At 44.1% G+C, this 15,335-nt stretch overlaps 1 protein-coding gene across 2 annotated transcripts in view; it reads right to left on the bottom strand.

Moving 5' to 3' along the window:
* Positions 1-860: 860 nt before the first annotated feature.
* TAFA2 (TAFA chemokine like family member 2) overlaps positions 861-15,335 on the bottom strand; it is a 643,090-nt gene continuing 628,615 nt past the window's right edge. For both annotated transcript variants that reach the window (XR_012753036.1, XM_075344946.1), the window contains one exon: positions 861-1,347. Coding sequence is in view for 1 of the 2 variants with exons in the window: in XM_075344946.1 (XP_075201061.1) it covers positions 1,327-1,347 (21 nt within the window). In the remaining variant the exon portion in view is untranslated. The remainder of the gene's footprint in view (positions 1,348-15,335) is intronic.

The raw sequence follows: 15,335 nt of genomic DNA, 5'->3' as shown, positions 1-15,335 counted from the left end.
GATCCAGACCGCCGGGCCACTACCCGTCCACGGTCCTTCCAGCAACCTCCGAGCAGTCCCCGTCCAGACAATCACCGCTGTTGCTGACCTTGCTGACACTGTCCTGCACTTAGCCGGACCAACTTCAGGGCTTTCTATGCTCACTTTTACTCTTTTTCTTCTTTGTTCCACTACCACTTCACTTTCACTTAGCTCCTCTACCACTTCCTTCTACTTTGAACTTCCACTTCTATCTGCCTGGTTCTTCCCGCCTCCAGGGCTGTGTACTTCTCGGTGGGCGGAGCCAACCGCCTGGCCCACCCCCTGGTGTGAACATCAGCCCCTGGAGGAAGGCAACAAGGATTTTAGTAGCTTTGGTGTTCCTAACTGGGATGTAGGGTGTGGTGGTGTGATTACCTGTGACCCCTGGGCGTCACACTAGTATTTAATTTTTGCCTAACGGCATTAGATTAAAGTATGGTCTTGGGATTTGTGATTCATGTGTTTTTCTTCCAAGTTTGCAATCCTAAAAGTCAATTTTGACCCTTTTTATCGAGACTTACCACATGACTTAGGATGAGAAGCCAAACCAGACACCACCTTGAAGACACATGTTTTGGGTATTTTCCCATCCTCAGTGCAAAGCTATAACCTATAAGTGTTGGCTTGGCATTTTCTACAAGGTTAAACATTCCCTCTTAGACCCCAATCATTGTCTTGGTAATTCTAAGAACCAGTTTTTATTTTTTCCTCTGTACTACCATCTTGCTTATCTGTTCACAATATTGACAATACTGGAAAATTTGGAAATGAGTGTGTTAAATTATTCCTATATTAGACAGATAGAAGAACACCAGATGGTTTAAACATTTATTTCTCACTTTTAGTTGTAAGGATAAACAATACAAAACAGCATTACATAGTCTGTATACATATTATCTCAAACATTTGATTATAATGGCTTGGCAAATTATTGTATTTTCTCACATTAAGCATTTTTTTTGGCAGATTTAGTGTGCACATTTCTAAACGTCACCAAACAATAAATTCATGCTGAAATAATTAATATGTCATTTATTTGGGGAGAAAAGTGTATTCTTATAGCTCTATCTGAGAAATACTTGCAGTGACATTTGTCAAGCCTTCAGTTGCTTTGTCAGGTCAGTGAACGCATTTCTTGGAAGGTTCCATATTTGTGAATATATGAAGAGATGCATTTACAATTAGACATGACATTCTCTGCAGCTTTTAACATCACATTTACAAGTAGTGGAAACATTGCATCATTACAAATATTGTTTATGCTGAGATCTTGAATGCAAGTTAGTTGTGACAGTAAAAGAGAATCTACTGTTGTCCTTCAATGACCTATGAAATAAAATATACACGGTTACATAAATAGTAAGGTTGAAAAGAGAAACTCCATAATATGCAACATATTATCTTCATGCAATATAAATATATTATAAGGCATAACACTAGAAGTCCCAGAAATTTCGAGCTCCCCCCTGAAGTCCCGAAAGAGGGTCAAATGAACTGAATAGAACTGAATAGAACTAACTAGAAACTAAGGGGTACTTCTCACATAGCGAGATCGCTGCTGAGTCACGTTTTTTGTGACGCACCAGTGACCTCATTAGCGATCTTGCTGTGTGTGACACTGACCAGCGATCTGGCCCCTGCTGTGAGATCGCTGCTCGTTACACACTGCTCTGGTTCATTTTTTGGACATTGCTTTCCCGCTGTGAAGCACACATCGCTGTGTTTGACAGCGAAAGAGCAACGATCTGCATGTGCAGGAAGCAGGGAGCCGGCTTCTGGCAGCCTGTGGTAAGCTGTAACCAAGGTAAATATCGGGTAAACAAGCGAAGGGCTTTGTGTGGTTACCCAATATTTACCTTGGTTACTAGCGTCCGCCGCTCTCAGGCTGCCAGTGCTGGCTCCCTGCTCCCTGCACACGTAGCCGGAGTACACATTGGGTAAATAAGCAAAGTGGTTTGCTTATTAACCCAATGTGTACTCTGGCTACGAGTGCAGGGAGCCAGCGCTAAGCGGTGTGCGCTGGTAACCAAGGTAAATATTGGGTAACCAAGCGCTTGGTTACCCAATATTTACCTTAGTTACCAAGCGCAGCATCGCTTCCACGTGTCGCTGGGGGCTGGGGGCTGGTCACTAGTCGCTGGTTAGATCTGCCTGACTGACAGCTCACCAGCGACCATGTAGCGACGCACCAGCGATCCTGACCAGGTGGGATTGCTGGAGTGTGACGGTACCCTTAATGGCTAAACTCAATGGAAAACAACAACCTCCTGTGGTGCGACAGTAATGGCCCTAATGACAGAACAAAAGACGATGATTATAAGATGTTGGCTAAAATCCTTCAGGTCATTCCACCCGTCTCTGGGTTCCAAATGTAGAAATGTTAATTAACCCTCTCTGGGACTTCTAGTGATAAGTCACTATTAGATATCTGATTGATAATTTTCCTCATCTAATAGTAAATTAACGTAAAAATTTTTTACACAAAATAAGATGATCAAATCGTTCCTGGATCTGTTGCTCACATCAAGCAACAGAAGCCATCTTTTCATTCAGACGATCGTTCAATCATTTAACCCAAAATTAGGTAATCCAACCTTCAACGACCAGGTGCTAATTAAACATAATCAAATCGCCTTTTAGTTGAATTTCATAAAAGTCGCAGAACCCGGTGAATTGGGACAATTTTTGTGATTAAATTCTTGTGTATCTCTAATGAAATGCAAGATTAGACTAAATACTGAGGATTGCATCAGCCAGAAAATGGGCTCATATGATGTCGGGCGAAGCTTCCATTACAATTAGGGATGATCGAATACTTCGATTATTCGGCTTCGTGAATATTTTCCGAATACCTCGCCGCTATTTGACTATTCGATGCGCAATTTAAGTCTATGGGAACCCCGAATAGTTCCGAATAGTTGTTATTCAGGTTTCCCATAGACTTACATTGCGCATCGAATATTCGCGAATAGTCGAATAGCGGCGAGGTATTCGGTAAATATTCGCGAAGCCGAATAATCGAAGTATTCGATCATCCCTAATTATAATGCCTTACTTTTATTACATCACATGGTCTCTTTGTCATGTGCATCAGGATAGACTCAGGGTCAGCTTTCTCATTTACCATCTGGTACCATGCACTTTAAATATAGATTTTTCCTTCGGGCACATTAAGGTTTAATTCCCTCACTGGTGCAGCAGCAGACTTAATCACTTCCATCCGGGATATAAGCCCTCTACTTCCTGTGTATTGTGCTGGTTCTTCTATCCAGTTAGGTGCTAGACTGGGAACAGAGAGGACGTTCTGGTTGCTGCTGTGCTGTCTGCTGCGATTTGTGCAAGTTTAGTGGTTTTGTTCTACCATCTTTCCCTTATTAGTCCTCACCCGTATTTCCTTAATTGTTCCTGGTTTAGGTTTTTGGTGTGTATGAGGTTTTCTGTTACCCCTGTCTGTTTTTCTGTGTTGGTGGCTTGTGGGAACACAGTTGTTAGTGCCTGGACCGAAGACAGGGTCATGTTGGAGACTCGACTATGACTACCACTAAGTCTACCATCGGGATAAGGGATAGCTCAGGGTTCTTAGTCGTAGGGTCAGCCTAGGAGCCCTGTACCATCCTATCCTCCTGTACTCCCCGGTTACACTCTTGGTTGGACCCAATCAGGCTGTCTGTCACTGACATTATGAAAAATGAGACAGGGAAATCAAACATTATTTTAAGGTTTAAAACCTAGGTTTAGAAAGTCAGAATACATAGCTCATCATTAAAGATAAAAGAGCAAAAATAAAGTGTGGTCTGCTACTGCAATGCTGAAGAAAATTAAATTGGTTTTGTAGTCTCAGCCTGTGAATACATAGATTTAAGTGATAGGGGGAGATAGATTAATAGGAGAGGTGCAGGAGCTGCAGAGTCTGTGTGACACCGATGTTTTTTGAAGCACTACAAACAAGGAAGGCAGTTTAAGTCCTATGAGACCTAATTTTCCTACTGATAAAAAATACTGAAATCAAGGTTTGTCTGTCTCAGAAAGTGTGCTACCTGGGTTGTGAAACTGACAAGCCATAAATTGCATGTTTTTTGTATTACTTTTGCAAATTTGAAAAGTTGTTTTTTTTTGCAAAAGACAAAAGAAATTTCCCAACCTTCTTGAAATTTCAAATGCAACTGTTTACGCCACAAAGTGTGAGTGTAAAACGTAGGGTTTTTTTGCACTATCGTTTTATTAGTCCAATTGTACACCATTGTACTCCACAGTATAATAAGGTACACTGTTGCAAGTGCTGGCATTTAGGAAGTAAGGACGATTTAGGACCAAACCACAGGGTGTGATGAGGTAACTTGGAACAGGGGCACCTACACTGGCCCTAGGGCTGGGGGGCCCTAGCTGTCCCTGTTCCCAAAAATACTTCTAATGCTGACGATGTTTGGGCAGCCTTCCTAACTCTAGCTCCTGAATTGCCCTGATCTATACCCCTTCTTCACCACCCCCCCCCCCCCCCGTGGAGGGCCGGGACAGGAGTGATTTATCCCACACAAATAGACACAAATAGACAGACAGGAAAAAAACACATACACAGTGGTAAGATAATACGTGTTCAGGAGGAAATAAACAGACAATGAGAATATTTCCACAACACATCAAATAACGCACAGGAGATCACCAGAACAAGATCCCCATAGTGTAAGGACCGATATTGCAAATGAAGCTATAATCAGCGTGGGCGAACAGGCTCCACCATCTTTTACAGGGCAGAGGCAGTTGTGATAGGTTTCCTTTAACCTGTGACCCCATCAGCAATCTACAAGCTAGTAGAAATTAACTCCTGCTAGACTTATCACCAATAAACACTTAGCTGGTTGATGCCTTAGCTTCACTGTGTAACTCAAAGCATCAGGGAAACCATAGTTTGATGTGTCAGCAGTGTGAACACGGTGAGAAGTCGCCATGACACTCGGTGAGTTTATAGCTGAACACTGTGTGACACTGACACTTTTATTCATGTCCATTTTGGGAATGGAGATATGTATTTTTTCACACCCCCAAAAATTATATTTAATTATCTTTTTAAAATAAGTACTGATTGTATTTTAATAGTGTATTTTAGCAACCGTATACCCCATGAAGATACATGTTCCATTCCAGGCATGGGCATTAAAAACACATTTCTAAACATCTGTTAACTAAATGGATTGTGGTCATGGATAGTGACTAGCAAGCGTGCTCACCACTTCTCGACACTCGATCAAGCATAGGGATGCTTGAGGCGCTTGCTAATCAATCAACAGCCATTAACCATGCAGAGACTACCTGCCATACACAGTAATGCTGTAGCCATGTTGGAGTCTTATATGAAACCCGGGGGCACAATTCTCTGCACACTCTCCTCAAGAAGCAGATCAGGGACAGGTGATATAGTAAGGAGACCTTAGATGAGACCAGGCTTTAAACATGTGCCACTAAAGGGTGTTTTTAGCCTTGTGTAACCTAATAAATAGATAAAATACTATGCCAGTAAGTAAAAAGAAAAAAAGACATATACAAGAAAAAAATAGTTTTTATTTTTTTACTTTTACTGCTATTCACTGTCGCAAAGCTGCATTCGTGGATCGGGGCTATGACGGAATTTTGTGGGAACATTTTTGACTGCCCAAGCTCACTAGTCCACTCTTTCTTTTTGCTGAATGTACCAAACTTTTGATTTAGCCACTAACATTTCTGCGACTCTGTGATGGATTTCTTCTTTTTTTCAGCCTAATCATGATGTGTCTCTCTTCCATTGAGAGTTACTTTGACCATATGTTGCGAATTCACAATAACAGCTTCCAAATGCACGTCACAGGTTTAGACTTTGACAGGCCCATTCACACACATGAATGTGCTTTGATCTAAACCATCCCATTGAAGCTTTGGCAGTATGTTTAGGGTCATTTTCCTACTGGAAGGTGAACCTAGGCCCACATCTCAAATCTTTTGCAGCCTCTAACAGGTTCTATCACCATAGATGAACGACCATGCCTTGGATGGTTTGCAGTTGTGCCATACTCCTTCTATTTTGGATAATTTATTGAACAGTGCTCTGTGAGATGTTCAGAAATTGGGCTATTTGTTTTAACTTAATCCTACTTTACTATTCTCCAAAAAACCTTATCCCTGGATGTTCATGATGCTGTTTGATCACTAATGATCTCAAACAAACATCTGAGGGCTTCATAGAACAGCTGTAGTTATATTGAGAATATATTAGACACTGGTGGATTTAATTTTCGAATTATGGAAGTTCTGGAGGCAATTGGTCACTCAAGATTTTATTTAAGATATCAGACTACAGCGGGCTGAATACAATTTCACATTCCAATTTTCAGATTTATTTTTTTAAAATATTTAGAAAATCATGCATCATTTCCTTTACACTTCACAAATACTTGCTACTTTGTTTTGGTATATCACTAGAGATGAGCGAACCGGTTGCGGTTCGGCTCGAGGTCGGTTCGTCGAACGGAGGTCCCGTTCGAGTTCGGTTCGTCGAACGTTCGACGAACCGAACTCGAACCGCATAGGAAACAATGGCAGGCATTCACAAACACATAAAAACACCGAGAAAACACCCTCAAAGGTGTCCAAAAAGTGACAAACAACTCACAACACAACACAAACACATGGGAAAGTGACAAGAACAAATTCTCATGCGAAAACAAAAGAGCGTAACGAGGAAAAAGAGGACGAGACACAGATATAGGCATGGGACGCCTTTCTAAAATCATGTAAAACACCGCAAGGTGACTTCAAGCGGAGTCTCCCTTTTTTCCAAAAATTGGGACACACAGACACCCCATCAGTGGCAGCACTTGTGCCCTAGTTGCAAACAGGATGTTTTGATTTGCATCAAGCACATTCCAAATCCACAAGCATTTACTCTCCCCAGGATGACACAGGGGTAGTAAATTCCTTGTGGCTCCATGACTTGTTCATTTTGATGAACGTTAGTCTGTCCACATTGTCACTGGACAGACGTGTGCGCTTATCTGTCACCACACACCCAGCAGCACTGAAGACACGTTCAGAGACAACGCTGGCAGCTGGACACGACAAAATCTCCAAGGCGTAAGTGGAGACCTCTGGCCATTTTTCAAGATTTGAAGCCCAAACTGAGCAAGGCTCCATTTGCAAAGTCATGGCATCGATGTTCATTTGGAGATACTCCTGTATCATCCTCTCCAGCCGTTGACTATGTGTCAGACTTGTTGTCTCTGTTGGCCTTGCAAAGGAGGGTCTAAAAAAATTAAGAGAAGATTCCATAAAATTGCTGTTACCAGCACCAGATACAGTCCTACTGGTACGGGTAGACTGTTGAAGATGACGAGACCGTCCCATGTTTGTCAAGTTACAACTGGGAGATTCACTCCCTGCACCTGCACGGTTGTTTGGTGGAAAAGCCGAGCTAAGATCGAGTAACAGCTTCTGCTGATACTCCTGCATACGTGCGTCCCTTTCTATTGCTGGAATTATGTCACAAAATTTGGACTTGTACCGGGGATCTAATAGTGTGGCAAGCCTATAGTCATCATCACTTCTAATTTTGACAATACGAGGGTCATGTTGGAGGTAGTGCAGCAAGAAAGCACTCATGTGTCTTGCGCAGCCATGCGGACCAAGTCCACGCTGTGTTTGTGGCATAGAGGTGCTAACCGTTTTTTCTTCCTCTGACATCTCCCCCCAACCTCTTTCAACTGAAATTTGACCAAGGTCTCCCTCATCCGCTGAGTCTTCCATGTCCATGGACAGTTCATCCTCCATTTCTTCATGTTCTCCTGCACCTTCCTCAACATTTCGCCTGCTACCATGCGCCCTTATTGATCCCTGTCCCCCATGGTCCCATGCCTGCCGCGTTGGTGATGATGAACGTCTGGACCTTGGTGATGTTGTTGTGTCTTGCGCATATGAATCCTCCTGTAGTTCCTCCCCTTCCTGTTGTCCCACCCCCTGACTCCGAATAGTGTTTAGCGTGTGCTCCAGCATGTAAATGACTGGAATTGTCATGCTGATAATGGCATTGTCAGCGCTAAACATATTCGTCGCCATGTCGAAACTGTGCAGAAGGGTGCATAGGTCCTTGATCTGAGACCACTCCATCAGGGTGATCTGCCCCACCTCTGCATCTCGTTGGCCCAGGCAATACGTCATGACGTATTGCACCAGGGCTCGGCGGTGCTGCCACAGTCACTGTAACATGTGGAGAGTCGAATTCCAGCATGTCGGCACATCGCATTTCAGGCGATGAACCGGCAGGCCGAAAGACTTCTGGAGCGATGCAAGTCGCTCAGCTGCGGCGCTTGAACGGCGGAAGTGAGCAGACAGTTTTCGTGCCCTGGTCAGAAGGCCATCTAGGCCGGGATAGTGTGTTAAAAATTGCTGGACAACAAGGTTCAACATGTGAGCCATACAAGGTATGTGTGTCACCTTGCCCAGGCGAAGGGTCGCACCCAGGTTTGCAGCATTGTCGCACATGGCCTTACCAGGCTGCAGGTTGAGTGGAGACAACCATTTATTAAACTCGGACCGCAGAGCTGACATCAACTCCTCAGCTGTGTGACTCTTATTCCCAAGACATGTCAAGCTAAAGACCGCCTGATGACGTTGCGCTCTTCTGCCAGCATAGTAATGAGGGGTGCGTGATTCCTTCTGCGCAGTGAGAACGCTGGTGGCCTGACCAGGCAGGCTTGGGGCGGAGGTGGAGGACACAGATGAGGTGGAGGAGGCAGAAGCAGTGGCAGAACTTGGACAAACAGAGGATTGACACACAAGTCGTGGGGACGGCAAGACTTGTGCAGCAGACCCTTCACCATCTATCACCATAGTTACCCAGTGCCCAGTCAGCGACATGTAACGTCCCTGTCCATGCTTACTGGTCCAAGTATCGGTGGTAAAATGCACCCGTTCACACACAGAGTTTCTCAAGGAAGCGGTGATGTTGTGTGCAACATGCTGGTGTAGCGCGGGCACACCTTTCTTAGAGAAGTAGTGGCGACTGGGCATCTGGTACTGGGGCACAGCGACAGACATAAGGTCTCTAAAATCCTGTGTGTCCACCAGGCAGAAAGGCAGCATTTCGGTAGCCAAGAGCTTACAGAGGGATAAAGTCAACCTCTTAGCTTTGTCATGGGTCGCAGGAAATGGCCTTTTATTTGTCCACATCTGAGGGACAGAGATCTGGCTGCTGTGTGTAGACGGTGTTGAGTAGGGTGTCCCTGGAAAAATGCAGGTTTGTGAGGAAAGTGCAGGCGGAGACATGATGTTGCCTTCATCCAACGTTGGTGCTATCGATGTCTGAGAGAGCTGTACACACTCACTTGTTTCCCCTTCCAAACCAACTGACGACCTACCAAGCAAACTGCCTGTTGCGGTTACAGTGGTGGAAGTTGTGCGTGGAAAACCAGGTGTGACAGCTGTCCCCACAGTCCTAGAAGATGAAGAGCGCGCGGATGCACTGGAAGGGGCAGGCGGTGGATGGTTCACTCCGCTAGGCCGCATTGCAGCACGGTGAGCTTCCCACTGGGACATATGATATTTATTCATGTGACGATTCATGGAAGAAGTTGTCAAACTGCTGAGGTTTTGCCCTCTACTAACAGAATCACGACAAATTTTACAGATCACATAATTTGGGCGATCTTTTGCTATGTCAAAAAAGGACCAGGCTAGGCAAGGCTTAGAGGGCATGCGACCTGCTGAGCCCCCCCGACTAGTGCTCAGAGGCAGAGTGGTGGCTGAGGATGCAGTTGTAGACGTGCTACCAGTGCTCCGACTCTGTCCAGGAAGGCGCAAGGTAACTTCGTCGTCGGTTGCATCCTCCTCCACCGCCTCTCTTGACCTCCTCGAGTGCCTGACTGTGGGTTGACAGTAGGTGGGATCTCGAACTTCCTCATCAATTGTTGTGTTTGCACTCCCCTCACCCTCAAACTGAGCCTCTTCTTGCCCTGACAGAATATTTAAGTTGTCATCCCAATCTGGTATCTGCGTCTCATCGTCATCAGTATGTTCCTCATTGTCTATAACCACAGGTGTTACAGTTTGTGACAAAGGGTCAACATTATGCTCTGAAACTTGATCCTCACGGCCTGAATCAGAGTCACAAAGGTTCTGGGCATCACTGCAGACCATTTCCTGGTCTGTACTCACTGTAGCTTGGGAGCAGACCTCTGATTCCCAGGCTATAGTGTGACTGAACAGCTCTGCAGACTCAGCCATCTCACTTCCACAATACTGTGCAGGGCTGATGGAGACTTCAGAGCTGGGAGAAAGCAAGTTTGATTGGGATGACAACTCAGAGGACTGGTGTTTTTTGGATGCGGTAGTTGAGGTGGCTGAGAGGACACTTGTTGGACCAAATGAGATCCATTCAAGCATTTTCCTTTTTTGACCATCATCTACCTTTGTTCCTGTTGTTCGTGTCCGTAAAAAAGGGAGCACATCGGATTGTCCACGGTAAGTAGTAGACATCTTACTTTTGCTGGTAGATGCTCTATCTTCAGCAGATGTTAATGGAACTTTGCCACATTCCCGACGGACAAACCCTTTTTTTCCTTTTCCAACACGCCTCTTCCCCTTTCCACCAGCATCTGTCATTTTGCCACTCATGTTTACTGCGACAAGATTGTGCACTTAAAATGTGGTAGTAAAAATTGAGAGGTGATGTAGATTGCAGCAGTGGTCTAGCTTTATTAACAGCAGAATAATAAAGAATAATTATCCCTGACAATGCAACTACGGCCCTTAAACTGGCAGCATAAATTGCTAGTATAATGGCTTAGTAACAATGAGTTTGAGTGTGCAATGCAGGCAGACGTGCTGCAAATATCTTTGCACTTGTGGGACAATACAGAAGTCCAACAGCCACGTTTGGGATGCCACTAAGTTCACTCAGTGTTTGCTAGTATAATGGCTTAGTAACAATGAGTTTGAGTGTGCAATGCAGGCAGACGTGCTGCAAATATCTTTGCACTAGTGGGACGATACAGAAGTCCAACAGCCACGTTTAGGATGCCACTAAGTTCACTCAGTGTTTGCTAGTATAATGGCTTAGTAACAATGAGTTTGAGTGTGCAATGCAGGCAGAGGTGCTGCAAATATCTTTGCACTTGTGGGACGATACAGAAGTCAAACAGCCACGTTTAGGATGCCACTAAGTTCACTCAGTGTTTGCTAGTATAATGGCTTAGTTATAATGACTTTGAGTGTGCAATGCAGGCAGACGTGCTGCAAATATCTTTGCACTAGTGGGACGATACAGAAGTCCTACAGCCACATTTAGGATGCCACTAAGTTCACTCAGTGTTTGCTAGTATAATGGCTTAGTAACAATGAGTGTGAGTGTGCAATGCAGACAGAGGTGCTGCAAATATCTTTGCACTTGTGGGATGATACAGAAGTCAAACAGCCACGTTTAGGATGCCACTAAGTTCACTCAGTGTTTGCTACTATAATGGCTTAGTAACAATGAGTTGGAGTGTGCAATGCAGGCAGACGTGCTGCAAAAATCGTTGCACTTGTGAAACGATACAGAAGTCCAACAGCCACTTTTATGATGCCACTAAGTTCACTCAGTGTTTGCTAGTATAATGGCTTAGTTATAATGACTTTGAGTGTGCAATGCAGGCAGACGTGCTGCAAATATCTTTGCACTAGTGGGACGATACAGAAGTCCAACAGCCACGTTTAGGATGCCACTAAGTTCACTCAGTGTTTGCTAGTATAATGGCTAAGTAACAATGAGTTTGAGTGTGCAATGCAGGCAGATGTGCTGCAAATATCTTTGCACTTGTGGGATGATACAGAAGTCCAACAGCCACGTTTAGGATGCCACTAAGTTCACTCAGTGTTTGCTAGTATAATTGCTTAGTTATAATGACTTTGAGTGTGCAATGCAGGCAGACGTGCTGCAAATATCTTTGCACTAGTGGGACGATACAGAAGTCCAACAGCCACGTTTAGGATGCCACTAAGTTCACTCAGTGTTTGCTAGTATAATGGCTTAGTAACAATGAGTTTGAGTGTGCAATGCAGGCAGACATGCTGCAAATATCTTTGCACTTGTGGGACGATACAGAAGTCCAACAGCCACGTTTAGGATGCCACTAAGTTCACTCAGTGTTTGCTAGTATAGTAGCTTAGTTATAATGACTTTGAGTGTGCAATGCAGGCAGACGTGCTGCAAATATCTTTGCACTTGTGGGACGATACAGAAGTCCAACAGCCACGTTTAGGATGCCACTAAGTTCACTCAGTGTTTGCTAGTATAGTAGCTTAGTTATAATGACTTTGAGTGTGCAATGCAGGCAGACGTGCTGCAAATATCTTTGCACTAGTGGGACGATAAAGAAGTCCAACAGTCACGTTTAGGATGCCACTAAGTTCACTCAGTGTTTGCTAGTATAATGGCTTAGTAACAATGAGTTTGAGTGTGCAATGCAGGCAGAGGTGCTGCAAATATCTTTGCACTTGTGAAACGATACAGAAGTCCAACAGCCACTTTTATGATGCCACTAAGGTCACTCAGTGTTTGCTAGTATAATGGCTTAGTAACAATGAGTTTGAGTGTGCAATGCAGGCAGACGTGCTGCAAATATCTTGGCACTAGTGGGACTATACAGCAGTCCAACAGCCACGTTTAGGATGCCACTAAGTTCACTCAGTGTTTGCTAGTATAATTGCTTAGTTATAATGACTTTGAGTGTGCAATGCAGGCAGACATGCTGCAAATATCTTTGCACTTGTGGGACGATACAGAAGTCCAACAGCCATGTTTAGGATGCCACTAAGTTCACTCAGTGTTTGCTAGTATAATGGCTTAGTAACAATGAGTTTGAGTGTGCAATGCAGGCAGACATGCTGCAAATATCTTTGCACTTGTGGGACGATACAGAAGTCCAACAGCCATGTTTAGGATGCCACTAAGTTCACTCAGTGTTTGCTAGTATAATGGCTTAGTAACAATGAGTTTGAGTTTGCAATGCAGGCAGACGTGCTGCAAATATCTTTGCACTTGTGGGACGATACAGAAGTCCAACAGCCACGTTTAGGATGCCACTAAGTTCACTCAGTGTTTGCTAGTATAATGGCTTAGTAACAATGAGTTTGAGTGTGCAATGCAGGCAGAGGTGCTGCAAATATCTTTGCACTTGTGGGACGATACAGAAGTCAAACAGCCACGTTTAGGATGCCACTATGTTCACTCAGTGTTTGCTACTATAATGGCTTAGTAACAATGAGTTTGAGTGTGCAATGCAGGCAGACGTGCTGCCAATATCTTTGCACTTGTGGAACGATACAGAAGTCCAACAGACACGTTTAGGATGCCACTAAGTTCACTCAGTGTTTGCTAGTATAATGGCTTAGTTATAATGACTTTGAGTGTGCAATACAGGCAGACGTGCTGCAAATATCTTTGCACTTGTGGGACGATACAGAAGTCCAACAGCCACGTTTAGGATGCCACTAAGTTCACTCAGTGTTTGCTAGTATAATGGCTTAGTAACAATGAGTTTGAGTGTGCAATGCAGGAAGACGTGCTGCAAATATCTTTGCACTACTGGGGCAATACAGCAGTCCAACAGCCACGTTTAGGATGCCACTAAGTTCACTCAGTGTTTGCTAGTATAATGGCTTAGTAACAATGAGTTTGAGTGTGCAATGCAGGCAGACGTGCTGCAAATATCTTTGCACTACTGGGGCAATACAGCAGTCCAACAGCCACGTTTAGGATGCCACTAAGTTCACTCAGTGTCTGCTAGTATAATGGCTTAGTAACAATGAGTTGGAGTGTGCAATGCAGGCAGACGTGCTGCAAATATCTTTGCACTTGTGAAACGATACAGAAGTCCAACAGCCACTTTTATGATGCCACTAAGTTCACTCAGTGTTTGCTAGTATAATGGCTTAGTTATAATGACTTTGAGTGTGCAATGCAGGCAGACGTGCTGCAAATATCTTTGCACTAGTGGGACGATACAGAAGTCCAACAGCCACGTTTAGGATGCCACTAAGTTCACTCAGTGTTTGCTAGTATAATGGCTTAGTAACAATGAGTTTGAGTGTGCAATGCAGGCAGATGTGCTGCAAATATCTTTGCACTTGTGGGATGATACAGAAGTCCAACAGCCACGTTTAGGATGCCACTAAGTTCACTCAGTGTTTGCTAGTATAATGGCTTAGTAACAATGAATTTGAGTGTGCAATGCAGGCAGACGTGCTGCAAATATCTTTGCACTTGTGGGACGATACAGAAGTCCAACAGCCACGTTTAGGATGCCACTAAGTTCACTCAGTGTTTGCTAGTATAGTAGCTTAGTTATAATGACTTTGAGTGTGCAATGCAGGCAGACGTGCTGCAAATATCTTTGCACTAGTGGGACGATACAGAAGTCCAACAGCCACGTTTAGGATGCCACTAAGTTCACTCAGTGTTTGCTAGTATAATGGCTTAGTAACAATGAGTTTGAGTGTGCAATGCAGGCAGAGGTGCTGCAAATATCTTTGCACTTGTGGGACGATACAGAAGTCAAACAGCCACGTTTAGGATGCCACTAAGTTCACTCAGTGTTTGCTACTATAATGGCTTAGTAACAATGAGTTTGAGTGTGCAATGCAGGCAGACGTGCTGCCAATATCTTTGCACTTGTGGAACGATACAGAAGTCCAACAGCCACGTTTAGGATGCCACTAAGTTCACTCAGTGTTTGCTAGTATAATGGCTTAGTTATAATGACTTTGAGTGTGCAATGCAGGCAGACGTGCTGCAAATATCTTTGCACTAGTGGGACGATACAGAAGTCCAACAGCCACGTTTAGGATGCCACTAAGTTCACTCAGTGTTTGCTAGTATAATGGCTTAGTAACAATGAGTTTGAGTGTGCAATGCAGGCAGACGTGCTGCAAATATCTTTGCACTACTGGGGCAATACAGCAGTCCAACAGCCACGTTTAGGATGCCACTAAGTTCACTCAGTGTTTGCTAGTATAATGGCTTAGTAACAATGAGTTTGAGTGTGCAATGCAGGCAGACGTGCTGCAAATATCTTTGCACTACTGGGGCAATACAGCAGTCCAACAGCCACGTTTAGGATGCCACTAAGTTCACTCAGTGTCTGCTAGTATAATGGCTTAGTAACAATGAGTTGGAGTGTGCAATGCAGGCAGACGTGCTGCAAATATCTTTGCACTTGTGAAACGATACAGAAGTCCAACAGCCACTTTTATGATGCCACTAAGTTCACTCAGTGTTTGCTAGTATAATGGCTTAGTTATAATGACTTTGAGTG

This window comes from Anomaloglossus baeobatrachus, chromosome 4 (assembly GCF_048569485.1).
Source record: "Anomaloglossus baeobatrachus isolate aAnoBae1 chromosome 4, aAnoBae1.hap1, whole genome shotgun sequence".
In the NCBI taxonomy this organism is placed as follows: Eukaryota; Metazoa; Chordata; class Amphibia; order Anura; family Aromobatidae; genus Anomaloglossus; species Anomaloglossus baeobatrachus.
Note: the sequence above shows the minus strand (reverse complement) of the source record. Positions and strands in the feature narration are given on the sequence as shown.